The 18,875-nt window shown below is 38.4% G+C and overlaps 1 protein-coding gene across 15 annotated transcripts in view; it reads right to left on the bottom strand.

Annotated features, from left to right (window-relative positions):
* Positions 1-88: 88 nt before the first annotated feature.
* ADD1 (adducin 1) overlaps positions 89-18,875 on the bottom strand; it is a 63,562-nt gene continuing 44,775 nt past the window's right edge. For 2 of the 15 annotated variants that reach the window (XM_027686664.1, XM_027686669.1), the window contains exons 11-16: positions 17,694-17,795; positions 15,762-15,851; positions 14,842-14,934; positions 8,872-9,028; positions 6,769-6,864; positions 89-2,605 (exon numbers count right to left, since the gene is read on the bottom strand). In XM_027686664.1, the coding sequence (XP_027542465.1) occupies positions 2,253-2,605; positions 6,769-6,864; positions 8,872-9,028; positions 14,842-14,934; positions 15,762-15,851; positions 17,694-17,795 (891 nt within the window). In that variant the 3' untranslated portion in view covers positions 89-2,252. Of the gene's footprint in view, positions 2,606-5,990; positions 6,026-6,768; positions 6,865-7,119; positions 8,002-8,871; positions 9,029-14,841; positions 14,935-15,648; positions 15,667-15,761; positions 15,852-17,693; positions 17,796-18,875 lie in introns of those variants that run through there. The other 13 variants (XM_027686673.1, XM_027686675.1, XM_027686661.1 and 10 more) reach the window with 9 other exon arrangements.

Below are 18,875 nucleotides of genomic sequence, written 5' to 3'. Positions count from 1 at the left end.
ATCAACACATTAATCATTAAGAGAAAACAAACCTAATTAAACAGGCTGCAGATGTAGAATAAAACTGTACAAGTTCTGAAAGCAGAGCATGATTTTGTTTTCAAGAGTTTTATTTGTGAGTAGAACTTAATGATACAAGAAAGAAAAACACAGGACTTTATTCTGCCCTAAAGTGTGTAACCATACCATACATGACTACATTTCATATTGTAAATACAAAGAACTAAAAGAACAAACTACAAAATTAGAAATTAAGAATCATTGCATATGTGGTCAAGATAAATGGAGGGACTCCAGTAAAGAACTGAAACATACAGCAATTAGTCATTTAGTTACGACCCTGTCATAAAACACAATTTAGCAAAATAAGTGTTGTTTGCTTCCTAGTGTACAAGGACATACAAGGTTAGAGTAGAAGCTGAAAGCCATTCGTGCCATGCAGTCCTGCCTGAGCTCTGCTGTTCCGGGGCTCCTGCCCAGTGCCCGACTGCTCTGTCCCACCCGCCCTCCACCCGTCGCACAACAGGCCACGTCACACTTCTCACGGTACCAAGGACCACCTCGAAACCTCTTCTCTCACCTGAAGCCTGACAGCTCTAATTCCACCTCCGGCTGTTGCCCCTCCACTGCCCGAAACCAGCCCGAGGCATTGGCACCTCCCAGCCCAACATAGGCCTTGTGCTGCTCACCCAGAGCTGCCTCCGGCCGCTCCACCCACCCGGCCTTCTGCGCTTTCTGCTGCATGAAAGTAAGGCATTAGTTCTCTGCTATTTTACCAATTGCAACATTTAGTATTGTCCTAAAAGGTTACATCCATGTTCTGTTGTGTTACAGACACTTACTGTGAGTCAGTGTGTTGCCCTCACCCCCATGGGGTGTTGGGATTTGCTGCTGTTAAACCCGAAATGTAAAGTCTAGAAACCAGAAATGGCCACTGACCCCCGGCCTTTGGCCGAGGTGACGGCACACGCTTCCCGGAAAATTCCGCAAGCTTGACCTACCTGATCTTGAACTACTTTTACACTTAGTGATAGACAGAAGCATGGCAATAACTGGGAAACAGTGAACTCAGTGGCGAGAGTGATTTGCCATGCTACACATTTAACAAACATTTATAGCAAACGGTGAAAATACACCTTTAAGGTTACTTGGGATTTCTGTACTTTACTGCTGGCAACAACAACAAAAAGATTTAGAGAAAAGCCAGCTTTTCTAAGATAAAATAATTACTATAAAACAAGGTGAAATACTCAGTGTAATGCATTTACATTTTTATAAGTGGGAAGGAACAAACACAAAAGGCCGCACATGGGGTTCATGCACAGCAGGGTTGCGTGTGCACCAATGGGATTTTTAAGAGGGTGAAAAAATCCGGTGCTAAGGCCCAAAATACACCTGCCCATGCTCCACACCACCAGCTGAAAAACTTCTGAAATACTTTCACTTCAGTTACTTTTTAACCTTTTCTAACAGCCAAATCACCACATGACTCAGGGAGGCAAGAGCAAAAGACAGATTTCCCTTAAACTATAATTCACTAGAAAGAAAATAAACAAACCAAGATTGGGCTCTTTGAACACACAATGTGAGCAGAACACACCACAGTCATTTCAGTCCTAGACAAAGATGATTTCACCAGCCAGTTACAAAATAAAACAAAGTGAAAAACACCTTTGTTTTGTTACAACAGTCAGAAGGGAGAGAGAGGAAGCAATGGAGAACCTCAAAGCTCGGCCAAAACACGGCCTGTACTCACAAGCTTGCAGAAGTTTACACGTCAGTTCAAGAATACACCCCCCTTGAGAACACCACTGCAAAAGCATCCTCTCTAAAAGTCAAAATTTAAGAAGAAATTTACTTGTGACTTGGAACAGAATATTGGAAAAGAACACTTCTTGTGGTAAGCAATGGGTGTTTTATTTTTAATTGTGAATTTTTTATATTCTTTTGCAAAGCAGTGCAGGCTTTAAATTAAAAATAGTGAATCAATGCCTTCCATAGGGAAGTTGTTTACATTTGATTACAAATTAGGGATCAGATCTGTGGCAGCTGCTGAACACACAGGATTAGCACCTTTTTGGACATTAGTTTCTGGTTATAACCTTAAACAATCAAGCCATAACTTGGGGGGCTGGTTGGATTACTTGTGGCATTCATTTACATAGTAAGACAAAACACTCAAGTACGATCTGGTACATTCTAGTGGTTAATGGATTGGAAAATATGACAGTGTTTCTGCAGTGGGTTGGCCTTTAGGAGTCACTCTTCTTTTTGCTCTTCTTCAGGAAGGAAGGAGTGCGAAACTTCTTTTTCTTTTTTGATGGGGACTTCCCTGGAGATTCATCACTACCTGCATCAGCTGCTGTCCCCTCCTCAGCTGTTGGTGTTGCTGGCTCTTCAGCGGGTTGGGACTGAGGTTCCTTATTTTCCACTGCAGGTGATTCTGTTTGGCTTTTGGGCACATCTTGGTCACATCTCCCTTCCTCCTTTCCTAAGGGAGGGAAGCCGAGTGCTTCCGAAGGCTCATCAGGGGTGAGATCTGGGAGGGTTTGCTTGAAAGTTGCAGCATCACTGTCATCTCTGTAGGTCTGGTCCTGCCGTGTCTCTGGTGGACGGACAGACAGGGACACAGTCAGTTTAGTAAGTGCCCCTGGAACGGGGAAAGCGAAGCGAGTGGATGGTGAGCGCGCTCTATAAAAAACTAATGTATTTACTTTGCATAAAAGCCTTTGTCATAGGGCTGTTCTCCTCCAGCTTTGGGCACAGAAGAAATAAGATATTTCAAAGTTCTGTGTGTTTTTAAGCTCCCAGCACAGAACAGACAAAGCTGAATTCCATCAGCAAGAAAGTAACTGTTCAGACCTCTCTCCTGTTTCAGTCGTCACATTTGCAAGCAACACAAGACTTCAGGCAGTAAAGCAGGAATTAAATCCACAGTTTTCATTGGCATTGAATAGAGCTCTGTGCAATTCCACACGCTGATTCTTTTTTCTTTTGCTGGGATAACACTAATTGCTGGTTTGCAGTGATCCAATACACGCAAATCCAAGAATTTCTATATTTTTGGCTTGCCAAAATGCAGGGATTTTCACAATATTCTTCCATGAGATCTAACCAATATTGCTTCAAAATATGATTTCCTATGACAAAGGCTTCCCCTTTCTTTGCAAGATATGAGTAAATATTATGGATTCCTCTAAGTAAAATCCGTGTCATTTATCAAATTAAATGAGCTCAGCAGGTTATGCAATACAGCTTGTTTTTTTAATGTATGTGATATCTAACAGCAAAACTCACCCTGTAGAAAGGAACATCAGAAGTCCAGTGGTAACTGTATGTCCAAAGGGGAACTGAACCACTCCTCCCTCAATTGTAACACTTTCCTCACTCACCGTGGTGCTTTAGGGATGTTCTGTGTAAAGCTGCTCTTTGTGCATGTACTCAACAAGGAGCACTTTTGTGGAGTTCCCTGCAATGTTCCTCACTGCTCCGAGCAGCGTCCCGTGAGCTGTGTCAGATCCATTCCCATTGACGTTATGTAAGGAGGAATGTAGAACAAAATCCAGGCCATGCTCATTGTGAGCACAAATGAAAGGCAACTATTTTTGCCCCTCTCAAAATCTTGTTTGTTTTAATTTGAAAAGACTGAAGGCTTCCACAAGAATTTAGAGAAAATGTTTGATACTTTCCCATTTTTCCTATGAAAATGACAGTGTTCTTTTTACTTCTGCCAGATAGGATTAATAATCCTCTGATAAATTTTAGAGGGCTTTGTTCTGTGAATACCTGCTAGGAAACAAACATGTTTTGCCTAGAGCACCATGAGCTTCTAATAGGTTAAATAAACACCACACAGTAGTATTCAGTACCAAACACTCGGAATGCACAAGTTAGCAGTTTAAAAGTTATAATGCAGGCAGGATTTAAATCAGAGCGAAAAAGAGAAAGCAGTTATGTACAGTACCAGCTGCCTCCTGAAGCTCTAGTTTAGCCTGTGTATGTATGGGAGACACAAATTCATAAGAAACACCAGCTACAATTCTTCACTACCACTACACTGGTTTTGGATTTAACTTCTCAGAAATTAACTGAAAGCATTGCTGAGCTCTTCTCCCTGGGATCCAGCGATAGGATGTGTGGGAATGGTTCAGACTAGACCTCAGGAAGCATTTCTTTACTGAGAGGGTGGTCAGACACTGGAACAGACTTCCCAGAGAGGTGGTCGACGCCCCAGGCCTGTCAGTGTTTAAGAGGCATTTGCACAGTGCCCTTAATAATGTGCTTTATCTTTTGGTCAGCCCTGAATTGGGTCAGGCAGTGGGACTAGATGGCCACTGTAGGTCCCTTCCAAGTAAAAATATTATATTCTACTTATTAGTTGGCCCAATTTTTAGAACAGGCACTATATTGGACCATGAGTCAGGTTTATTTTTTTTTTTTAGGAAAGTTTTGAAGTTTTAAAAAAAGGGATTAGAAATTCCTTCAAAGTAAAGAATAGGAAGCTACAGGCATTTCAAACAGCATTTGCCAGCTGGCCTGAGCATTGAATAAATATAAACGGGTTTATAGCTCATTAATACAGGACTGCTATCCTTCCCATCATCCCTACTAAATAGATTAACATGATGCTGGAATCAACCAAACATCTGTTTATCTAGCTTGCTATGGGCAGTATTTTACCAGAATTAGAGAGATTTACAAATTCCACATTCAACGGAGCCAGCATACAACACATAAATGCTCTGCTACTCTACTGAGTGGATTTCAGAACTAGGAAGGTTCAAAAAAATATATCTTGCTGCAAAACCTATTTACAGTTTAAGAATTCAGCAGTACCTCAATATTTCTAAAGTTTTCTCAGAATAATCATCTCTGCATTCATGTTCTCCCTTTATATATACACTGTGGTTTAAGTGTTTGAAGCATAACATCAATACTAGTGTGTGTTTACAGTTCACATTATTTATGAAAATAAAGGTTTATGGGGTTGGGTTTTTCCCTCAACACAAAGATGTGGACAAACATACCAACTAGGCTATAACTGAGTTAACACAAAACGCTTGACTGACTTCAGCTACACTTAAATAGAAAGAATATGATGAATCAAAGTTGAGAAGAGGCTGTATACAGAGAACATTGTCATTCTACAGAACCTCCCCCAATCAAAGTTGTCATGGTGTGAACTTCCAGTTACTCTCTAAAATAAGCTTTGTATGTTTGTTCTGGAAAACTTATACTAGAAGAGTTTGTGGAACACAATTCTCTGTTTGAAAGAAGTTTCAGGTTTTGGAACTTTATCAGTAACATCACAGGTGTCTACGATGTAGTTTGACTTTCATACCTATGACAAACACACCGACTTTCAGATATAACAGGACACACAAACATTTTTATTTCTCCAAAGTATAATCCAAAGGAGCCCTGCAGAGATAGCTGAAACAGCTGTAGAAGTTGCTGCCACCAAGTACTTGCTGCTATTCCTTGGTTGGAATTTGAATTCCCCTGCAGCTAACAGAAAATATGGAAATAGTTCCATATCCACTTCTGTGCAGAAGTCTGCTGAGTAAGTTTAAATCCATGTCAGTGGTAGCACTTTTGCACTGGAATAGATTAGGAACTCTTCCATTTCAGTACCAGGCCCAAATTGTGTGGGCAGCAGCAAACTGTTGGGGCAGAAACTTCCAGGGCTGTTTCAGCTATATCTCACAGACAACTTCAGACTATTCCTTTTCAAACCGAGGAATTGGACACACAGATATGGAAACACATAAGGTGACTTTCACAGTCTGTCTCAAAGGGGGAGTGCACTTTAACATGAGATCTGCAACTACCTGGAATTTCATGAAATTCAGAACTAAAGAAACCAACATTTCAACTGAAAAAGCCTGCTTTTTTTAAAAAAAAAGGCAAAACCAACAAAAGCCTTAGTAAACAAAGATGCAAGAGTGAAGCAAAGCACAAAAGCAGGTCAGAGTATGGAATGATACTTACTATGGTAACAGGTACTCTTTAGCATATCCATCTCCTGTTTGTAACGCAGCCACAAGAAGAAAAAAGCACAAGTAGAGAATCTATGCATTCATCACAGCCATTGTGTTATGTTAGAAGAATGGTTGCAACCATTCTTGTAGAAAACGGAATGAGATGAAGTAGTGAATGGCAGACTAACAGACAGGTGATATATACAATGTACAAGGTAAAGGAAACAAGACAATAATTGGATTACACCTGTTCAAGATTCTTATTTTACTCTTTTTCGAGGAAATTGTTGACTTTAGAGGCCCTGCTCTCATTTTAGTTAAAACTACGACATAAGGTGAGCAAATAATCAAATTTAGATGCAAATTGAGTCAGAAAAAATATTTACGGGGTGTAATCCAAGTACAATAATGTTTAAGAAATGTGCAATCAGTGAAGATTTACTAAAGCATGTAGATATGTGTCTGGTTCACCATCAGACACTATTTCATTTCGTAAGAGCAATTCTCTCTCACAAAAGATGTACAAAAGGTAAATCAGTTGAGAAACACCAAGAGATGACAAGGCAATTCTGAAGAGATGAAAATTTGTCTTTATATTAATGCACACTTCTTTATTATTGTAAACATAACTCCTGTTACAGTTCAGTGGAGTATACTTTAGGTAGTAGAACAATGAAATACAAGTAATAATTTACTGTTATTAGATACTAGTTCATGTACTTTCATGCGTCAGTCACTAAGGATGCAGTTACTGCTTTCCCCTGGCCCCCAAATCAGAAGAACATACCTTCCTCTATTTTAATGGGTGTGCTGGGAGGAGTGCGAGCTGAAGTGTGATCAGGGGGGCTTCTCTCTTTCTGCGGCCTGCCATCTTCTGAAGGCTCTGCGGGTGTGGGCACAGAGAAATTAAAAAGGCAAATAAAACTTCTCAGTATGTGAGAAAACAAGTGTCCGTTAGCTCCATGCACTCAAGATACCAATCCATTTTTCTGAATCAAAATTCTGCCAGGATATTATATAATACCAAAACAAGCAAAAGAAAATTAAATGACAGTTTGATACTAACAAAACTGTTCAAGTCACAGTTGTCCTCTGTAGCTTTTTTGGGGGCTATTTTTTTTTTCAATAAGAGGGCATGAATAGTGTCATTGTTTATGCATTGATTTATCACGTTATTCTAAAGAAAATTTGTGAGGAAAAACCACAAGGAAGATATAAACAAATACGGGGAGGGGATATGCTATCAGGCCTGCACAAGATAATGTTCTTTTGCTTGCTCTGTATTGCTAAAACTCTGAGTAAACAAAATTGCATCCCGAAAGAAAAGAAGACTGCACAGATAATCAGAAAAACATGCAGTAATTATATGATTCCAAACAGATTTCACAGTGGTTTGAGTATTTGTTATTAGTAAAAGGGTCCCCCTTGCTTCCAGCTTTAAACAGCCCTAGATCCAAAGGAAAACATTAATAGAGCACACCATACATCAGGAACAACATTAAAACATTGTTCCGTACAGTTCACCTACACAATTAAAAGTGAAATCAGTCCCACAGATGAGAGTCAACTGACAGAATCTCCAAATGGTGTAGGTAAAGAGGTTGTTCCCTGGATTGCAAGCGCAGCTGTACCATGTTAGTAATACCTGAGGCCTCAGCCAAAAGGTCAGGATCGGACCTCAGTGCTTTGATCACTGCAGTATGAAATTCCTTATGGGAGGACTTCTGCCCATCTGGCTCTTCTCCATTTAGATGTGGGATGACTTGCTGCGTGGTCTGACAAGAAACCCATGCAGCAGCAAACTGAGTGTTATCTAAAGATTTAGACAGCGATGATACGCCATGATCCCGTAAAGTCTTCATATCTGTTCCTTGAAAGGTGTTTGATCTGCCTTTCAAATCCAGAGATTTTTTATGTGACGTGTTTTGCTCACTGATGGTCTGATTTCTAAGCACTGTACTCTGTTCCCCAGCTGGTGTCTGTCTCAGTAACACAGTCTCTCCATATTCTGACACCTTATCTAAGAAGGATGTGGCATTGTTACTGAGAGAATAAAGGTACGCAGTTAAACAGGCATGACAGGAGAGCATCCCGCCCCACACCACCCAGCACTTCATTAACCCAACACATACAATGGCTCCTACATTGCTATCCCAAAAAAACAGGTGCAGGGAACACACACTGCAAGAGAAGGAGCACCTCTGGTTCCCGCATCACTCAAATCCAAAACCTCACAACAGATGAGCATTGTAAGCACCATCTCTTAAAATTATACAGAAGTAAAGTAGGAGAGGCACCTCAGATGCAGCAACGACCTCTTTTTACAGCACAAATCCGTTGTAATTCTACGATAATTTAAAAAGTCTGTTTTAGGGCAAGTGCCCAAGATGTTCCATTTCCAAGCAGCAATCAAATGTTATTCTGTACCTTCCCCATTCAATGGATTCCTCAAATCCACAAATTTCAGTGAGTTAGAAACCTGCAGTGTTGCTGCTATAAAGCACCACCGTTCCCTGCACTAGCCCAGCTCCAGGTGAAACAAAGCGGAACAATCTGCAACACTTTGCAGTACCGAAATATTTTTTTGACTTAAGTTTCAAGCTTTCAATTTCCTAATAGGAACAGTAACTGGCCCTACTGTCTAGTTGATCTACCAGGATAATTTTAGAATGAGATCGATACATTTTACAGAACACACCGTTAACACTTAGATCGCACATTCTATCTCCAATACGCTTTTCAAATCTCTAATTCACACTGGTAAAACTGAAACACACAAAAGCTGGATAATTTATCCATGGCCTTTACAGATAACCCACCTTCAAATCAGCAATACAGTTGTTGCTATTATAGCCTATTGCAGAAAAAAAATCCACACAGAGAAACCAACCTTCTGGTCCCTTCTGCTTTCTTTCTACTTCTTTGCGATATTCTTCCAGTTCTCGATCAGTGAGTTTGTTGAAGGGATTTGGTCCTGTTGTGCTCACTATGACTTTTGGCTGATATTCTTTCTCAATTATTGCCTTTGATGCAGTCACCAGTTCTCCCTGGCAAAAGAAAATTAAGATACATCTGCAATCAAGCAGTAACTTGCAGAACCCTGAGAAGTACAGAGGGTACAAAGCAACCAAAACCAAAACAAAGAGATCATCTGAAAAATGCTACTTTTTTCTCTTAAATTAAAAAAAAAGCTATTACAGATTTTTTTTTAATTTAATTCACAGCAGGTTAATATAAAGGAGAAAACAGGTCTCCACCAGGGAATAGCCACCATTAAGGAGTAAATCAAACAGCAGCCAAACAGTCCAGCTGAATTATATATGAAGTCACAAAAGTATATCAAGTTTCTTTTTCTCCCATGTTTCTCATAAAGAAACATGATACCAGGCCAACCTGCATGGCAGTCTGGGCACAGAATACTTGTAAAAGGTCACAGGACTCAGCTTACAGGTATTTCTGTCTGTGATTTGTTTTATTGTTTTGTCTTTTATAATTATTATTATTATTATTGTTTTGCTTTGGGTTTGTGTTTTGTTTTGTATTTTTTTAATGATGGAAAAGCCATTTCTAGCAGCTACTACATAACACCGAACAGATGTTATAGTAAAAAGCCATCTTGTATGTGTTCTGTATACACCAGATTAACAGTTTATTACAAGCCATTTTTAAGTAATTAGGGTTAACTGTAATCTTATACAAGTTAGCATATTTACATCTATAACATTTGTCATATAAGCCAGACAAAAAGTTATACAAATAAAAATATAACATTAGCAATTCTAAGTACATTAAGTTCCACTGGACAAAAGCAGCTGCATCAGATTCTCTAATGTTAAGATTTTTAGTTTTTCTTTTCTAACCATATAGTAAAGACTAAAGCCATTGGTTTTTCAATGTCTTGGGTATGGAAGATGCTTGCCTGGAGATAGCTGCTCTATCTCTCAAGTGACTTATCTAAGCATTTGGTTTTTTCCATTGGATATACAGAACTCTACTGACACTAGTCTGGAAACGTGGCCTGTGCCCCGTATCACAGTGATTTCCAAACTGTCTTCATTGTTGAAAAGAGGTATTTGAATTCCATTACCAAACAGGTACGGGGTTACTGACTGATCCAGGTCATCTCCATATTCAACTGTTATTTGTACCAATATTTAAAGAAAGCATTAAAAAGCACATGCAGTGCCTGAACAAAGAGACAAACAATCCATTCCATGTCCATACTTCATGGACAAGCACGGGATCTTCACTGTAAAACTGACGAAATTAGAGTGTTGTTTTGGATGCCGAGAGCTGCTTTGGACAAGTTGTCAGCACCAAGGAGGTGACAGACTAGAATGTCCAGATGTTATGAGGACAAGAGCAGTCAGATACTTCTGAAAGCCTCAGGAGAGATCTCCAGAAGTCTGGTCTAGAGCAATCCAGGGAGGTAAGAACAGCTGGTTGTTAGAATCTCTGCTACTCCTCAGGAAGCAAACACCAGCCAGAAGTACCAAAGAAGGAACAGCATAACAAGTCTCCAGTGTAAGACCCTGAAAGGAACTGCAGGAGAGACACATCTCAAACATTATAGATCATTCTGTTTCTCCATAAAATAAGAGGAAACTTCATCTTAGATGCAGAATGTCAGTAGAATGTCAAAATCTCAACTATTTCCATGAAATATTGATTTGATACTCACAGCTTTTCTTACATGATAACGCATAAAAAGATCACAGAAACATCCATCTTTGTACAAATCCTAACTGTTCTGTAGAAAATTTAAAACACCCCTAAAACTACAGGTCCCAGCTTTTAATGATGGCAAAAAACTGGTGCCCATGGCAATTTTGTATTTCCCTCTCTATCTTTGCCCACCTTTCAGATTGAGGATGTAGATTTAACTGAAACTCAGCAGTGAGTAGCAGGACTTTGTAAAACACTGATCTCAGGCAGAGTTTCTAGACTTTTCTGGGATTACAGAAGTCAACAGAGGAACAAGACACACAGTACTTGTTGGTATCCCTGGAATGTTTAAGAATCTTTTAACGTTGCAAGTTAAATCCAGAATGTCTGGGTAGAACAACTTATAATGGAACAGAATGTTAGTGAATGCCTGTTGATTTAACGATGGCAAACAGCAAGAGAGGCAGTTTGCAGCAAGATTCCTTTTGCACTGGCATGATGTGTTCTCCTCCTCAGGGAGTACCTTTGTTAACTACTGGGAATAAAAGTAGCAAATCAAGCTTATCACATTTACTAGATAAAAAAAACCAAAACAAAACGAAACCCCCACAAAAACACCCACAATCAATGCAAGCAGTATTTGTACTTGCTGAGTAGCTTTGACTGAAGAGAAGCATTATTGAAAAGATCAGAGGCAAGGACAGTAAGTGAATTACATATTATTAAGAAAAAGCACTTTTGATTTTTGGATCATAAAAGCAGAAAAATTATACAAGAGACGAGAAAGGCAAACTTTTGATCTGCTAAAAGCTGATTCCAGATTAACACATCCAGTTTCACTCAGTATCAGTAATATGGAAGCAGTTCACAGGCCACTAATGAAAATTATACCAGTAGAGGCACTGAGTCTATGTGGGAAATAAATTATAGTGATACATTAGTAAGCTCTGCAACATGATTACTCTAAAATGTGTACAAATCAAAGAAGCAGAGATATTTTACTTCACAGAATAGGCCACAACGCAGCATTCCAAGAATTCACATAAAAATATACTACATAAAATGAAATACAGGACAGAAAGAAAACAAGTATAAATAACTAAAAAGACAGTACAGGACATATTTTAAATTGCCAAATGTGACACTAAAATAGACAAGATTTTGCAGAGCTATTAACCTGTCTGTGCCACTTGGAGATTCCTATGAAAGTTCAGGAAAATTGAACAAGAAAATTGGTCTGGAATTGCTTCCAGTATTAAAGAGCCTGTAGAGAGGGAATAAATTCCCATAAAAAGACTCCCATTCTATTTCAACACAAGATAACATGAAAAAACTAATGTTATAGTGATTTCATCTGGATTATGTTGATATTAGTATTATTTTGATGATGATTCTAATAGTATTTTGATGACTATTTGAAGTCTGATTGCATATGTAAGCACCTGAATATCAACAGCATTTTTCCACTGTAAAAACTACAGGATAGATTACATTAAAGAACAGAACATATTCTCACTCTGTAAAATTTTTGTAGGGGCATCCACTCCCATAAAGATCCAAAGGGAAAGTAATTTATGGCTAATGATACACAATATAGCTTCATATTAAACATGGACCTCATATTTCCTACATGGAAATTTTAGATAATCATGTAATTTTGCAACTTCTCCACCAAATCGTGCTTTTACAGAAAAATTCAAACCTGAGCATTATTAAACAGGCAAGCACTTCACCCTGTTCTCAGGGAAAAATATGACCAAAACTGGCACCTCCTACATGCCAATTCTTCTCTCAATCAGATAGGTTCATAACAATTGTCCTAACAGAATCTGACATTCATGCAGTGCCTTCATCCAAAACACCAAGATTTCTGAAGTACTGTTCATGTAAAAGTTGCCACTCAAACCCAGTGGGGTTCTCTGGGGTAGAATTGAGAGGGTCCTCAGGAAGAACAAAGCCACAGAATTTCTATTCTAAAGGAAGAGACACGAAATGGGTGAATTCTTTTCTACTCAAAATTCTTGAAAATTCATGTGAATTTATTTTATTTTAGATCAGACTACAGGATGGTCATTGGTACAAACAACCAACATTCCCTCTTGTTCAGCTGAGACTGCAGCAGAAGCTTGGTTAACCTAAACGGGAATAAAATTATATGATGCACAAGGAGGTTGTGTTGCAACATGGCCAGGACTTCTCAGGACATGGACAAAGCAAGTGACAAGGCAAAATGCAGAATTCACTGCTGCAGCCATAGGCACGGGAGACTCAAAGCAGTACATGCATAGTGTACACAAACAGGGATTTTTCCATCCGAAATAGTGTGTTTGATTAGCACTTGATATAAAGCTTAATGTTAACTGAAAACATAATACATTCTAAGTGTTACTGCAATCAGAGAAACTTTTTATTTGAACCGTAACTGAGTGTCAAAGAATTTGTCAACTGAGAACTTGTAATTAACTGGTACCTAAAAGTCTGTAAGTCCTTGATGTACAGGACTCAAAAGTTTCATTGATATTTTCAGGTGAGGTTTATGTGGGCATCATAAGATCACTCACACTTCCTTTGTTCCACAATACATGACTATTTTTTGGCAAAATCTTTCTAGGAAATTTCTCTGGTGGTTTTTTTTGTTGCCGTTGTTTGGTTCATTGGGTTTTCTGGTTAGGGTTGGGGTTTTTTTGGAGAGGGTTATTTGTTTGGTTTTGGGTTTTGTTTTTTACCCCCAAATGGGAAACTATTAAGCATTCAGGTGACAATCCATATTAAAATAAAGTCTATGAAATAGGCCACTTCTATTTCATAATTACCCCTGTAATTTACATTGTGATCTAATTTTACACAGTATTTCAGGCAGAAAGCACTTTCACGACACCACAAAAATGGAAACAAATAATTTCGACATCTAAACCCTAACATGATACTACTAGGCAAAATCATATAACCAACAGACCATTTGCTGGTTCTTTGCCATCTACAAAAACACAGGTAAACTATCTGAACAGTTTTATAGAAAAGTGATGCCATTGTTTGAAAATAATACTTGAAATACGTTACCGATGAAAGAAACTGCCTGTGCTGTGATAACCAATGGATGACAATAAAAAATAATTTTTCACTTTGAAGGCATTATTAAGCAGAGAATAAGAGGCAAGCACTGCCTGGAAGAATTTGGCTTTATTTTATTTTTCATCTTAAATTTGGAAATGGCATCTTATTATTTTTCCTTTCACCATATGCACAAAACAAACTGCAATCTGAAAAAGATCATTATTAAATTCTCAGTATGATTCAAGTATCTATAACACAAACTGGCTCATTACACCAGAAAGTGTTATAAAACCATGAGGTTTTCAACAATGGTGTAATTCAAAGTATTCTGGTTTTTTTCATGGGAAAGCTATTCTGATAAGGTGTTAGGCGTGACCTAAACCCAAGATTTAAGAGTCTTTTAGATAAAATACTGGAGCAGCGGAGGCACTGATGCTTATTTACACACTGTGCTTCCATGTTAGGTCACCTCTAGAAACATCTTTGAAACTGGGGAAAGAAACACAGCAGAGGACACATTGTTTGCAGTGTGCAGCTGCTCCTGTTTAGTCAGCCCCAAGGACTGACCTCAACATCCCCACATCTCTTGAATTTATTCTGTATTTAATGTATATTATGTAAGCACAAGCATGATTAGAAGTTTGAAAACCAATCGATTTTGGAAGTGTGGGGCATTACTTAGCAACTCTAGTAGATAACTGCAGGAAGTTCTAAGGAAGCCAGATGTCTAGCAATGTGGGATCAAGAGTTGACAGTGCCTGTCAGCATAACACACACTGGTATCCTTGAAATTACACTGATGTAATCAGGCTGAGATTAAGCTAACTCTAAATTGATCTCAAATTAGAGTAATTCAACACTAACAGCATGCATGAAGAAACCCACTACATGCAGCACCTTAACATCAAAAGTGTTTCCTCACCAGCTTCTACAAATAAAAAGATCAAAATCCTTAAAAGACACTTTAACAGGGTAAAGTAACTGTTTGTACCATTGCATATACATAATTTTGAGATCCATCTATTTTCATCTTTTTTCTTCTCTAGCCAAGTCATTAGCTAACAGAGGGAAAAGGTCAGGGTAAGGAGAGGTTAAATGAAGGGTGAACAACAGTATTTAGAGCAGTATGACAGGGCAGTACCTTTCTAACAGACAGAGATTTAGCGGGGCTAAAGGCCTGCTCTGTGAGATCGAGCCCTTCAATAGATTCCGTACAGTCTGAGAGGGGAGCATCCTGCAACAGTAAATTGAGTAAACAGAGCAAACCGAGCCCGGGCTTGAAAACATCAACCGAAAGCATTGTGAGCCTTGCTAAAACATGCAAAGAAACAGTAACTGGTAGATGAAATTGCAAATGACAATGAATTGACATGCACACAATATGACACCCAGCATGAACAATGATATGGTCATGACAAGACTTGTCAAACTTTAAAAAGTATATCAGAAAATACTTATCTGGGGTAGTTAAAGCACTCACATATATAAAGCTTTAAAGTTAGTCAGCTATACAGTGTAACTGTATGGCTCTAATTCTTACTTTACTTTGAGCTATGATTTATAGTCTTTTGTATATCCAGATATACTGCTTTTAAGTTTTATTGATGTCTAATAGCTTTTTTCCCCAAACTGCTCTTCAAATAAAATATTATGAAGCATGAAAAACCATATTTAACACGAAACACTACTGCCCCACAGCAAGCCTGCTGTGCCCAGTATTAATACTTCAAAATACGTGAACTCAGAAAACAAAGTTGTCACAAAGCCCAATATTTTTGAACAAGAATCTAACCCATACAAAAAAGCCTTCTGAATTTCATGCATTACATTCAGCAAAAAAAACCAAAAAGCATCCTCCACAGGCATGCTTGGGCTACATGGCTGAAGCCTCTACATTTCTGACCCTGAGCACTCTCGCAAAGACAACGGTGTTACCTCTAAGACTTACCTTATAAACAGTTACTTTCTGCCAATTAGAGAATAATTTCATAGTGATATGTTAGGTGAAAGCAGAGGATATCGTAGATTAAGCTAATAGTTTTAGGAACTTTATACTCTCACCTGTACAAGACTCCTGTCCACAACTACCCCAGAAAGAACCTGTGATTGAGGGCCCGCAGTTTTAATATCTTGCAAATTTTGCTCTCGGATCTGTAAAGGAAAGCAGCAGAACACAGTCCCATGAACAACAGAGAAAAGTTGACCACATTTTTGTATTTGAAAAAGGGGTGAGTGAACCTGCCAACGGGCTGCAAACCAGTGTTGAGTGCTCTGGCCCTACACATCAAATGAAGCTGAGCTCATTAACACCACTTGAAGGCAAGTGCTCAGGTTCCTGGCTTTTCCATCACATTTCTCAGAATTTAGTTTTTAAGTACCACAGCAGATGTTGTCCTTTGCTTTTTAGTACTAGCTCATGGTATAACTCTACAGAGCATGTAACAGACAACTCTAGTTTGCGAAAAGTGAGCAGAGCAGAGAAGCAGGGAGGTCATACTTGTATAAGTCTATTGTACCTGACCAGTCAGTTACAGATTTCTGCCATCAGCCACTAGTCACTGATATTACACCACAGTTATCATCTTCCTATAGAACTTACTGTAAAACACTGCACAACATTCCATTTTTGGATCTAGTCAGGACCATATTCTCAAAAGGGCATGTAAATAATTTCTCTGTGAGAACTCCAGAGTGTCAGTTTATGCAAACGCACCCCTTTTATTGCGTCCTAAATACTTCTCAGTTCTTTCCATACAGAATATGGGAAGAGAAACTGGATCTTTAAACCTAGATAATTTAAATTAGATATCCTACAGTGGCAAAGAATTCATAACAACTGACTTGAAATTTATTTCTAAAATATTCTAGTTCTTGTTCCAAGATAAATGCAGAAAAGCATGCATCCCAAAAGACCTCTACTTTACAACTAAAAGGGCATTCAATTTATTAAAAAAAACCCCACAAGCATACAAATATACAGACTATTAATACTTGGCATTTCAGAAAGCTTGGAGATCCTGAACCATTTGTATTTGTTTCTAATTTACTACCCTTCTCATCACTGGCAAAGCATAAAATTTGAAGTCTTACTTCTCTTAGTCACCTCATTCAAATTTTTAATAAAACAATATTTGTGTTTCAAACACCAAGAAACTACTTCAAAATTTCACTGGAATTCTGATTTCAAGTGATTAATATTTTACAGTGCCAAGTCAAGAAAAGCATAAGCTCTGTCAGCCATATACAAATTATTTTAGAACAAATCAGTATTCCTGCTAGTACCCCTGCACACAGCCCTTCCTGTGACATAATGCTAACTCCCATGTTCCATATGTCCATCAGTTAGAGGCAGCAAAACAACTCAGAACAAGTTAAGTATTAACAAGATACCAGGGCATATTTTATACTTCAAAGGAAATAAATTGAAAAACCTCAGTGCATTCAGTGCTTTCCTGTTGGTAAATGGTGGCAAGAAGACCTGAAATTTGAAAACTGGAAAATTACCTGCAAGCTCATTTCAAAAAGATTAACATGCAGTTCTGAAGGCAAAAAAAATAAATGACTGCAACAATCACAGCATATTATAATATAATACATTAAAATATGGAGAGAGATCCACAAACTACTTTGTCTGGGCCACAATTTCAACTGGTGAAACCAAAGAGGAAAACAGGTCATTAATGTAAAGCTATGATCTTGGGGAACAGAATTACTACCACAAACTCAGGGCTGGTTGTTTCAGAGGCACCCAGCTACTGGTCTAAGAAAAAGGAAAGTCTTCATGTTATGGACAGAAATATCAACTTTTTCCAAGGTTAGTTCAGAACACTTAGGAATTGTTTCAGTATTTAGTTATCAAGGGACAGGACAATACCAGAACTGTGTTACTGAACCCCCAAAATTTCACTATAGCCAAGTAAGTTAGTTCATTACAAGTACACAACTTAATTGTAGCAATGACCAAAACAAAGTTATTTTACTTCTATTACAAACCTTGTTCCTCATTTCTTGGACCTCCTTCGGGTTGGTGTTCAGTGGAACAAACAGGTTAGGGACAGCAGAGGTGGCAGTTCTATGTCCATCCTCTTTAGTCCACTGTAACATCAAGAACAGTTGCAGAGTCAGAACTGCCGTAATGGCTACAGACACTCAGAGCAGCAAATTCACATCACAGTTGATCATGCATTATACAGAGCAGAGAACTGAACCAATGATTGCATTCTTCCAGTTGTTCCCAATAGTAGGTTGCTTTCTTCACCAGTAATATAAACTGCACCTTCAGATACATTTCTAGAGATCAGAATCATTCTATTAAGTCAAGCTAGTAACACCAACAACAATTAGAGAGTCAGTTAACTTGCAAATAACTGCCACCCAAAACTATGTTGTTACTACAGCTCCGTGCAATTCAGAGACCAAAGGGTTTTTCAGCTGTTTTTCTGTGGGACTTGATCACACTGGCAGCTGCAGTGTTTCTAAAAACCACCTACTTCTCACTTTATGAACAGACATATGGGAGTAGGAAAATACCAATATAATTACTTATTTTTAAGGACAATTTTATCCGAAATTCCACAGTGAGTTCATATTTGTTTAGAAAGGACGCTATTCCTTACCCAAACAGAAGTACAGCAAGATCTAAGACATGAGCTCTAAAACCCTGTTATTGCCGTTTTCATTTTCTGCACTGGGTGTTTTCACAAAATAACACGAGAGAGACAAGAGAGATCATTGATTCAATCCTCTGGTACCCAACAAACATCAAAGCCAACTTAAAGCATAAGATGACAGAAGTATGAAAAGCAATGTGATGTCACTAACCAGGTTTAGTGAATGACTCTGTACTGTAAAGCAAGAGTGGGCATCACCAAAGTTTTGCATTAAAACAAGCTACTTCAGCAAAATGTTCTGTTACCAGAATTAGTTTCTGCACAAATAAATAGCTGTACCAGCACAGCAACCTACAGGAACAGTTTGGTGATGTCGAATATTTTATAACTCATAGCTCAGAAGGTTACAAAAATATCCCAAACACAAGCTTTAAGCGCTTCATGGGTTCTTCATAGAAGGTTGCTTTATTTGATCTGTGCATTTAGTATGGGGCTCTGTTTAATTTGATGCACAACTGACTCTTTATCTTGATATATTTACTTTACTTTTAGTGCCCTAATTTCC

This window comes from Neopelma chrysocephalum, unplaced genomic scaffold (assembly GCF_003984885.1).
Source record: "Neopelma chrysocephalum unplaced genomic scaffold, ASM398488v2 Primary Assembly neopelma1_71, whole genome shotgun sequence".
NCBI lineage: Eukaryota > Metazoa > Chordata > Aves > Passeriformes > Pipridae > Neopelma > Neopelma chrysocephalum.
Note: the sequence above shows the minus strand (reverse complement) of the source record. Positions and strands in the feature narration are given on the sequence as shown.